The following is a 12,103-nucleotide window of genomic DNA, read 5'->3' on the forward strand; positions in this document are numbered from 1 at the left end:
GGGGTAATATAGTAATTTAAACAATAAATAAGAAGACACGGAATTTTACTCATAAGTCAAATGCGTTTTATGCCTTTCATTCTCTACTCTTAGAATTTTTCAAATTTTTAACGATATGACGTTTTTTTAAAAGATAAAATATTTATATATTATAAAAGTAATAAATGAAATAAATAAATATATTTTAAAAATAATGGACAAAAAAAATTAAACGGAAGGAGTAATATAGAAATTTAAACAAGGCAAAAGGCATAAATTGCCCCCTAAACGTATACCCAAAAGTCATTTACACACTTTAACTAATGGGGTGACCTATTACACACCTTAAGTACATAAAAGTATATTTATTTCCCCCTTCCGTCACCCAACCCAGGACATTATGCCTAGAGTGAAAGCCACTCGCCTCCTATTTAAGCCACGTAATAAAAGACCCCAATCCGATTCATTTGACCCAAACCCGTTTCTTTTCACCCAAACCCGATTTTTTTCACCCAAATCCATTTTATTTTACCCTAGTCCATTTATTTCACCCACCCGTTTCTTTCTCTAAGAACACCAAAACCTAATCGAAAAAATTCATCTGTAAATCCTAATTTTAGCTAAAGATTTCTTCGATTTTGTGGTGTTTTTGAAGCATCCTTGTAGTTATATTTGAAGAACATTGTCGATCGAGGCGTTCATCATTTGGTGGAAGCAAATCGGTGGTTACTAGGGTTTGGTGGGTACAATCGAGACGTTCATCGTTCATAATTTGTTGTCGTCTCCATATTTGAAAGGTCAGTCAAACATTTCTAGGGTTACTTCATAGTTCATACTTTTTAGCTTAGGGTTATTTCATCTTTATTTTTTTTTTCAAGTTTATTGTATGTCGTCTTTCATTCACATGATTCCCCGTTGTTGTTGTATATGTTTTGTCGTTGTTGTTGAGGGTTAACTGATAACATTATTTTCAGGTTAAAATGTCTTTTGAATTGATTACTTTGAGATTTTACCACGGTGGTGTTATTAAGATTGGAAAAAAGGAATACAAGGGGAAACCATATCATGGTGGAGGAGTTTATGAGTTTTTAGATGTTGATATAGATAGGTTATCTTATTTTGAATTGAGGGATTGTCTGAAAGAGTTGGGGTATGAACCTGGACAATGTGTGTTGTATGTAAAACTTCCTAGAAGTACTGCTATGTTAGAAATCAAATCTGACTATGATACTATATTAATTGCCGAGTGTTTGAGTCATGGAGATATTTTGGACTGTTTTGTGTGTCACTTTGTTGCTGATCCTGTTTTGGTCCCACCTTTATTGGAATATGGGGAAAGTAGAGTAGGTGAGGGAGCATCTCAAAACAGTGGGCCTAATGCATCTTTTGATGCTGAATTAGAACCAACATATGAGGCCCAAGAAAATGCCACACATGAGGCCCAAGAAAATGCCTCAAACCTTGCCTCAAACCCTGCCCCTGCCCCTATCCATCCTTCTACTGATCCAACTCTTGACCATGTTCATCCTTCCTCTGATCCAATTCCTGACCCTGTCCATCCTTCTAATGAACAAGATTCAGATAGAGAATCATTNTAGTAAGAGACTATATACATTTAATCGTATGTCATTAGTATATGAATAACTTGGATGTTTAGATTTCTCCTTATAGTTCGTGAAACGTGTATTTTGAATTCTCATAGACTTAATAATGTATATTTACTATTTCTTGAACTTTGTATCACTTCTTTAGTACGTAATTATGTTTATTTAATGTCAATTTTTAATTGCTTCATCTTCTGATCTTTATTGGAATATTAACTTTTGAAATGTCAATGTACACGTAATCAATCAAGGATTTATTTTCCTAATAAAATATACCCAATTTATTCATTCATTTTCTCCATACACAAAGAATTTAGAAGTTATAATCATGATTTAGTAGTAAACCAGCATGTAGTGCTAGGCGTTTGGTTGGTTCGGTTCGATTTTTCGATTTTTGATTTGGTGAAAATATTAATTCGAACTAAACTAAAATAAATTCGATTTGGTTCGATTTTGACAATTTCGGTTCGATTTATCTTTTTCTGATATTATAAAAGTAATAAATAAATAAATAAATTTTAAAAATAGTGGACAAATAAAATAAAATTGAAGGGATAATATAGTAATTTCAATAATAAATAAGAAGACACGAAATTTTACTCATAAATCGCATTCACTGAATGCGTTTTTTGCCTTTCATTTTCAGCTCTATCTATTTTAGTAACTGAGAACGGTTTTTCAAATTTTCAACGACATGATGTTTTTATAAAAGATAAATTATTTATCTTTTCTTGATATTATAAAAGTAATAAATGAAATAAATAAACATATTATAAAAATATTGGACGAATTAAATTAAACGGAAGGGTAATGTAGTAATTTCAACAATAAATAAGAAGACACGAAATTTTACTCATAAATCGCATTCATCAAATGCGTTTTATGCCTTTTATTCTCTACTCTTACGGTTTTTTCAAATTTTCAATGACATGACGTTTTTTTAAAAGATAAAATATTTAGGATAATATAAAAGTAATAAATGAAATAAATAAATATATTTTTAAAATTGTGGACAAATAAAATTAAATGGAAGGGGTAATATAGTAATTTCAACAATAAATAAGAAGACACGAAATTTTACTCATAAAGCGCATTCACTCCATGCGTTTTATGCCTTTAATTTTCAGCTCTTTCTATTTTGATATCTGAGAAAGGTTTATCAAGTTTTCAATGACATGACGTTTTTTGAAAATATAAAATATTTATCTTTTCTTGATATTATAAAGATAATAAATCAATATATGATAAAAATATTGGACAAATAAAATTAAACGGAAGGGGTAATATAGTAATTTCAACAATAAATAAGAAGACAAAGAATTTTACTCATAAATTGCATTCGCCAAATGCTTTTTATGCCTTTCATTCTCTGCCCTTAGAATTTTTTCAACGACATGACGTTTTTTGAAAATATAAAATATTTATCTTTTCTTGATATTATAAAGATAATAAATCAATATATTATAAAAATAGTGGACAAATAAAATTAAACAGAAAGGGTAATATTGTAATTTCAACAATAAATAAGAAGACACAAAATTTTACTCAGAAATTGCATTCACTGATGCATTTTATGCCTTTCATTTTAGCTCTTTCTACTTTGGTATCTACAAAAGGTTTTTCAAGTTTTCAACGACATGACATTTTTTTAAAAGATAAATATTTTATCTTTTCTTGATATTATAAAGATAATAAATCAATATATTATGAAAATAGTGGACAAATAAAATTAAACATAAGGGGTAATAGTAATTTCAACAATAAATAAGACGACACAGATTTTTACTCATAAATCGCATTCGCCAAATGCGTTTTATACCTTTCATTCTCTGCTCTTAGAGTTTTTCATGTTTTCAACGACATGACGTTTTTTAAAAGATAAAATATTTATTTTTTCCTGATAATCTAAAAGTAAATGAAATATATAAATATATTTTAAAAATAGTGGAAAAATAAAATTAAACAGAAGGGGTAATATAGTAATTTCAACAATAAATAAAAAGCCATGAAATTTTACTAATAAATCGCATTCACTGAATGTGTGTTATGCCTTTCATTTTTAGTTCTTTCTATTTTGATATCTAAGAAAAGTTTTTCAAGTTTTCAATGACATGTCCTTTTTTGAAAATATAAAATATTTATCTTTTCTTGATATTATATACATAATAAATCAATATATTATAAAAGTAGTGGACAAAATATAGTAATTTCAACAATAAATAAGAAGACACATAATTTTACTCATAAATCGCATTCGTCAAATGCGTTTTATGCCTTTCATTCTCTGCTCTTAGGGTTTTTCAAGTTTTCAACGACATGACCTTTTTTTAATAGATAAAATATTTATCTTTTCTTGATATTATAAAAGTAAGAAATGAAATATACATGTCACACCCCAAAACCGGATGTGATGGCACGTGTCCAAACCCCACCGGACACGTCAGCCTAACACCCAAAAACCCGACGATACGAAATTAATAAAACAAGAATAAGATAGAAAGATAAGCGGAAGTCTTTAAATAAACTCAATGAAACCCCAGAATTGGTTGTCACATGTACAAACCTCTAATACGGAATCTGAATAAAATATACAAGTCTCATAGTAAAGTTCTAGAATAGAACAAAACAATAAATATAGATAACTTGAGGGCACGTCTGGAATGAACCGCTACCTCTCAAGTAAGTCTGGAAGCTCTAATCTGAAGATGAGTAATAAGTCGGATCTGATAGAGCTGTCAACCTACACAACTGTGTAGAAGCAAGGGTGAGTACCAAAAGCTACAGGTACTCGCAAGTAACACTAAACTAAGCTAAACTAGCAGCTACAAACAACTCCTTTCAATCCCAACCGAACCACCGAAACTTCATTCTAACAGCGAATCAACAACCTATACTACACAATTCATAATCAACAGATATATCCAACAGTGTCTCAACATCAACCTCATATCCTCATGTAAGAGCAAATAGATCATATATCACATGAAGAGGGGCAAATAGGTAAAATCCACACACCACAGACAAAGATGAAGTCAAATGCGATGCAAATGCAATAATGATGTCATGTAGTCGTGATGCATGTCTGTCCTACGATACACATCTGTTGACGTAATCAGTCCGCGCTGAATACTCAAATCAGAACCCATGGGGGCCACACATGGACCATGTATCACCGCCGGAACCAGATCCCATCGGCATCCAAATCGCTAGCCGGAGCTAGTCCATCTCATATATCTCTAGCCGGAGCTAGTCTCAACTGTGTCTCATATCCATCCATCCTCATATCAGTGTCTCAGAACTCATGCAACAGATAGTTCACACATGGGATGAATAATGAATATGCACATGTCATCAATCACAATCATATCACGATCACATCATAGTATTACACATCATCTGTCTCAATCACAACCATATCACGATCACATCATAGTATTACACATCATCTGTCTCAATCACAACCATATCACGACCACATCATAGTATTACACATCATCTGTCTCAATCACAACCATATCACGACCACATCATAGTATTACACATCATCTGTCTCAACATCAATGTCTGTATCAATCATAGCCTACTCATGCTCTTCTATCCCCTCAATATCAGTTATCACATGACTTATTCAACAAATTCAAGTCACATATAACACATTTAGCTCGTTTTATTCCCCATCTTTCAATTACAACAATTTCAATCAACAAATAAAACTCATCCTCAATCCCCATTACTCCCCAACACAATTAGGAAAGTAGTCATGTGTAGTCTAAGAGTTTAACAAAGTTTAGAAGTCACTTGCCTCAAAACACTTCAACTAGTAACTCAAATTTGAGTTTTACCCTTCCGAGCACGCTCCAAATCACCACAATCTATTCATAAATGGAATCTCACAATCAATACGAATCTAACAACACCAATATCGTGAAATTTGGAGAAAAGGGTAAAATGGTCAAAAAAATCTCGTTCCGAAAAATATTCTCGAAATCTGGAAATTTTTAGTGAAAAATGTTCCCCAAGAAATTTAGAATCCAATAGTGAAAACCGTTTCGAAAAAGGAGTTGAAATGAGTTCACAAACTCAAATTTTCTATTAAATTCGGATTAGGCAAAAACCCCCAAATTTTTCAGTTGAGATCTCAAATTTTGATGTTAAAATCCATAAATAATCGATGGAAATCAAAGATATAAGTTGGAAATAACTTACCCAATGAATTCCTTGCGAAAACCCACTTGAAATCACCTATTTTCGAGCTCTCAAAGTCTAAAAATGGAGAAATGGGTATTTTTCAAGTTGGGGGAAAATGGCTACTGTTTTTTGACTTAAAAAGGACTGCTATTGCAGCTGAAACACAACAATAACACCAAAGTTTAAGTCCCCGTTGGACCCTCGGGATTCGTTCGGAATCTCGTGCACACAAACTAAATATGTACCCCCACTAAATTCGACGTTCCGGACTCAATGGAACCGTCGGAATTTGAATTCGAGGACTCCTTGACCCGAAATTCAATAAGATGCCAAGAAACTAGTTTAACGCCAAAAAAATTCGAAACTCAAACGGAGCGTCTAAAAATTCAACCAAGACTCATTCTAGACTTAGAATCGCCTCCTGAAACCAACGGTACTCTCGGAATTTCAATCCGAGCCTCAGAACCTCATATGTTGACCAAAGTCAACTCTTTATCACAATTTCACAACTTTAGCCACTTAGGACCTCAATTCTTCGTTTTAACTCCAAATTCAACTCCGTAACTTCACACAGACCCGTTTCGACATTCTAAAACTGCCGGAATCGACGGAAATCCGATCCGAGTCCCGAAACTCCAAATGACTCGAAAAAACACCTTTTAACCAACTTTAACTCATAAAAAACTCAACTTCTCAAAAACTCAACTTTTTACCAACTTTTCCTCAAACTAACTTTACAACCACAAAACATGGGACTCGGGGCAACTACCGAAAGGGCAAAATAGTCATTTCCACGAAAAATTACCAAAATGACCTTTCGAGTCATTACAATACAAATATATTTTTAAAATAGTGGGAAATAAATTAAACGGAAGGGGTAATACTCATAAATCGCATTCACTGAATGCCTTTTATGCCTTTCATTTCCAGCTCTTTCTATTTTGATATCTACGAAAGGTTTTACAAGTTTTCAACGACATAACATTTTTTTAAAAGATAAAGTATTTTTCTTTTCTTGATATTAGAAAAGATAATATATTGATTTATTATCTTTATAATATCAAGAAAAGATAAATAATTTATCTTTTAAAAAAAGTCATGTCGTTGAAAACTTTAAAAAACTTTCGTAGATACCAAAATAGAAAGAGCTGGAAATGAAAAGCTTTAAACGCATTCAGTGAATGCGAATTATGAGTAAAATTTTGTGTCTTATTATTTATTGTTGAAAGTACTATATCACCGCTTCCGTTTAATTTTATTTGTCCACTATTTTTAAAATATATTTGTATATTTCATTTATTACTTTTATGATAGCTGGAAAAGATAAATAGTTTATCTTTTAAAAAAACGCCATGTCGTTGAAACCTTGAAAAACCCTAAGAGCAGAGAATGAAAGACATAAAACGCATTTGGTGAATGACATTTATGCCTTGAAATTAGGCATGTACACATTTTGTAAAAATAACAGTCTTTGGAAATGTGGGTTTGAAGATATAAAATTAGGCATGTACAAATTTTATGAAAATAATAGGGGATAAACGTCCAACGCACGTTCCAAAAGACTAGTTACTTAGATACACGTTAGTTTATAATATTACAACTATTATACTCCCTCCGTCTCATTTTATGGGCACTTTTCATATTTCGAGATTCAAACAAATTTATCTTTGACAGTAAGTTGTTCATAGATCTTTTAAATATTTTGAATTATCAATTTTTGTGACTTATAGTACTTTTTACATAGTTTACAAATATATAAATTTTATTTCAAAAAAATTGAAGATTCCGTGCGTAAATTTCTGATCAAACTTAAACTATTTGACTTTCGAAAAACGAAAAGTGTCATATAAATTGAGACATACGGAGTCTATAGCTTGGTGCATTCAGACACATGTATCTCGAGATATATGGAGTCAAAACTATGTGTAATTTGTTCCATATACATTGTATCCAAATGAATTCGTATACATCTACGCTACATAATAAATCTCGTGTATCTAATGTGATTCGTATGTATCTAGGATACATGACTATCTCGTTTGTCTCCCTCTTTATCTCGATCATTTACTCCTATTTTAATGTATCTAATAGCGAAAACATATGTATCTTCCTCAATATATGATTAAAAAACTCTTAATAAGTCATAAGATACATAATTATTTGAAAGTATAAGTAGAATTAATATATATGGTATGTATTAATAATTTTCTGTCTTATGTATGACTTTTGCTAATTCTCTTGCCTTGTATTAATCTATCTATTCCAGTAATCTCATTTGCATGAAGACCTTATTGCAATTGGCAAATTTGTTGCTGTTACACATCTGATGCAAGAATGCTTTTGGTTTGAAGTCACATTGCATAACCTCTTGAGGATAATTTTTTCATTCCACTAGGTGGAATATGTGAACTTTTGAATGTTAATTATTTCAGGTTTGGAGTATAACTGTGTGACAAAATGACAGGTGCTCAAAACAGTTCGAAAGGAAGTCTTGGCGGGTTGTAAGATAGTATTCAGCCGGGGTTTTCCAAAACAATCAGGCCGAGAAACATAGTCTGAGGAAAATGGCGGAACAACTAGGAGCAAGTCGAAAGGAAGTAGACATGATGAACTACTCTACCTCCAATTTTCATAGTAAAGAAATTTACACAAAAAACAACTGAAAAGAACTCTTATAAAACACAGCTGAAACAAATATAGTGAAGGATAGCATGCCATTTACTAAAATGCATTATCATATCGACTAAGACCAACAATTTGAAAGAAGCTTACATATTACTATCTTACAGGGTCCTAAAACTTCTAACTACCCGAAAGTCTTGCAATTTACAAACTTTCAAACTAAAAGCTAGGAAAAGCACAGCTATGTTTCATTGTCATGGTCAGTCTTACAGATACTGAGATCATCCAAAGTACTGAATTCACCTAAAAGAGATCCATAATTATCGATGATTGGTAAGCCCAATTTCAGTGAAAATTTGACTGCCCTATTACCTGGAAGTTGCACCCATTCCCCCATCTGTAAATCTTCATCATCCACTTGACCTTCTTGCTTCTCCCCTGCACTAGAATCAGTTGGCATATCGCTTTGCAGCTCAACCTCCTTTGAGTTCTGAAGATCGAATTTCTTAGACTGATAAGCATGAAAAGCTTCTTCAGCAGTGCCTATTTCGTGAGAATCAATCCTTTCTTCAATTCCACCATTTGATGAATTTGAGATTGGAACATTAATTTCTGATCCACCAGCTGATTCGAGTTCACGATTTTCATTTTCATGTCCTGACTCGACATTGACTAATTTCTCATCTTGTGTAGAATGAGTTTGTTCATTACCACATTGCTGCTTGGCATGGACTAGTCTCTCAAACTCGAGCTTCTTAGATTGATAAGCCTGGGAAGCCTCTTCAGCAGTGCCAAAAGTCCCCAACCAAATTCTTTTCTTACTGATGGGGTTTCTAATCTCAGATGTATATTTACCTGAATCCTTTCTCTTGTGAACCCCAAAGAAACGTGTTGTTGTTTTGTGAGAATCAATTCTTTCATTTCTTCTTCTCATTCTAGCAGTATTTAAGGTTTGATCATGATTAGCCACAGATAAGGATGGCACAACAGGTGATTCAGGCTGCTGAACTTGAGCACAGTCCTTCGGTTTATTCTCCTTATCACCCTGCTGACCTAATCTCTTAAGCTCGGACTTCTTGGACAAATAAGCTTGTGAAGCCTCTTCAACAGTGTCAAAAGTTCCCAACCATACTCTCTTATGCTTAATTCGGTCGGTAATCACAGCACCATACCTCCCTTTCTTTTGCCTTCGAATTCCAATTAAGCTTATCTTGGCTTTAGGATGGCAACTTGTAGTAGTATTACACTCATCACATGATTCTGTGCCATGTATATTATCCATTAGACTTGCGGTTTCTCTAGAAGGCTCGATTTTTTCCCCTGACGTCTTGTTCTTGTGAACCCCAACAATATCTGTTGTTGCTTTGTGGGAATCGATTCTTTTATTTCTTCTACCACCACTAGCAGCATTCAAGGTTTGGTCATTATCCATAGACAAGGATGCCACAAGTGATTCAGGCTGCTGAATTTGATCACGAGTCTCCTTATTACCCTGCTGATTTAATTTCTCATTCTCAAGCTCAGACTTCTTGGAGAAATAAGCTTGTGAAGCTTCATCAATAGTGTCAAAAGTGCCCAACCATACTTTCTTATGCCTAGTTTTGTCTGTAATCACAGCACCATACCTCCCATTCTTTTGCCTTCGCACTCCAATTAAGCTTATCTTGGCTTTAGGATTGCTTGTACTACTAGTATTACATTGATCAGATGATTCTGTGCCATGGACACTAGCCATTAGACATGAGGTTTCTTTCGAAAATTCAGGTTCTTTCTCTGACGTCTTGCTCTTGTTAACCCCAACAATATGTGCTGTTCCATGAAAATCAGTTCTTTCATTTCTCATACCCACACTAGCAGTATTTAAGGTTCGACTATCAGCCACAGACAAGGATGCTTGTACAACAGGTGATTCAGGCTGCTGAATTTGATCACAATTCTTCTTTGGTCTATTCTCCTTATTCCGCTGCTTGCTTAATTTCTCATTCTCAAGCTCAGACTTCTTGGAGAAATAAGCTTGTGAAGCCTCTTCAAGAGTGTCAAAAGTGCCCAGCCATACTTGCTTATGCTTAGTGGTGTCTGTAATCACAGCACCATACCTCCCATTCTTTTGCCTTCGCACACCAAGTAAGCTTATCTTGGCTTTAAGATTGCTTGTACTAGTATTACATTCATCAGATGATTCTGTGTTGTGGACAACACTAGCCATTAGACATTGGGTTTCTTTAGAAGATTCGGGTACTTCTCCTGACATCTTGTTCTTGTGAACCTCAACAATATGTGGTGCTGTTTCGTGAGAATCGATTCTTCTATTTCTACAACCCACACTAGCAGTATCTAAGGTTTGATCATTAGCCACAGACGAGGATGACAACACAACAGGTGATTCAGGCTGCTGAATTCGATCACAATTCTCCGTGGCCTTATTACCCTGTTGTTTTAGTTTCTCAAACTCAGACTTCTTGGAGAAATAAGCTTGCGTAGCCTCTTCAACAGTGTCAAAAGTTCCCAACCATGCTTGCTTATGCCTAATTTGGACTGTAATTACAGCACCATACCTCCCAGTCTTTTGCTTTCGCACACCAAGTAAGCTTCTCTTGGCTTTAGGATTGCAACTTGTTGTAGTATTACACTCATCATATGATTCTATGCCATGTACATTAGCCATTAGACATGTGGTTTCTTTAGCAGATTCGGGTTCTTTCCCTGACCAGTTCTTCTTGTGAAGAACCTCAACGACATGTGTTGTTTCGTGAGGATTGATTCTACTCACACTAGCAGTATCCAAGGTTTGGTCATTTCCCACAAACAAGGATGTCTGCTGAATTTGATCAAGATTCACCTTTGGTTTATTGTCCTTATTACCTTGCTGTCTTAATTTCTCAAACTCAGACTTCTTGGACAAATAAGCTTGTGAAGCCTCTTCAACAGTGTCAAAAGTGCCTAACCATACTTGCTTATGCCTAATTTGATCTGTAATCACAGCACCATACCTCCCATTCTTTTGCCTTCTCACTCCAATTAAACTTATCTTGGCTTTGTTAGATGATTCTATGCCACCATGAACATTACACATCAAACATGGTGTTTCTTTAGAACAAGATTCCATGCAAATGAAGGGTTCTATTTCTTGGAATTTGTGCATATTAGAGCTAAAGCCTTTGAACTCCTCAGTACCCAAGAATGCCCCTTTTTCCCCCATTTGCCATTCATTTACAAATAAGGGCATTTTACCATCAGTTTCTTGTTTGCTTCTATCAGCAGTACTTTGTGCTTTGTGATTTGTGTGTTGTAAAGGAATAGTGGACTTTACCTTATCAACAAAAATCTCTGGCTGCTCAATTTGTGTTATCTTCTGTTTCTTGCTGCTGCTTTCTTCTTCTTTTTTTTCATCTGCTAGTAGTCCTTCTTGATCAGTTTCCATGGACATTATGTAACCAAAAAAAAAACTACAATGTACAGTGAATTGATAAATTTCTTGATGAGATGAAAGATGGAAATGTTTTTTTTTTTTTTTTGATTGAGCATTTATGAGAGTGTTTTACCACTGAGTTATTTCTACAGTAGTAGTACTCCCTCTCTGTTTTACTTGGCCCAGTACAAATAGATATTTCATTTTACTTATTGATTCAGTAATTCAAGAAAGTTTTATTATTTTTAATGTTAAAATAACTACATAAAATAATTAAGTTAAATTAAGAGTTTTAAAAGAA

At 33.7% G+C, this 12,103-nt stretch overlaps 1 protein-coding gene across 1 annotated transcript; it reads right to left on the bottom strand.

Annotated features, from left to right (window-relative positions):
• Positions 1-8,556: 8,556 nt before the first annotated feature.
• Positions 8,557-11,829, bottom strand: LOC125841287 (uncharacterized). The gene is made up of 2 exons (XM_049520388.1): positions 10,490-11,829; positions 8,557-10,018 (listed from the first exon to the last, which is right to left on the bottom strand). Exons 1-2 carry the CDS (start codon positions 11,818-11,820, stop codon positions 8,635-8,637), a joined length of 2,715 nt encoding a protein of 904 aa, XP_049376345.1. The 5' UTR covers positions 11,821-11,829; the 3' UTR covers positions 8,557-8,634.
• Positions 11,830-12,103: the final 274 nt, after the last annotated feature.

The sequence above is a fragment of the Solanum stenotomum genome, chromosome 10, assembly GCF_019186545.1.
Source record: "Solanum stenotomum isolate F172 chromosome 10, ASM1918654v1, whole genome shotgun sequence".
Classification (NCBI taxonomy): Eukaryota; Viridiplantae; Streptophyta; class Magnoliopsida; order Solanales; family Solanaceae; genus Solanum; species Solanum stenotomum.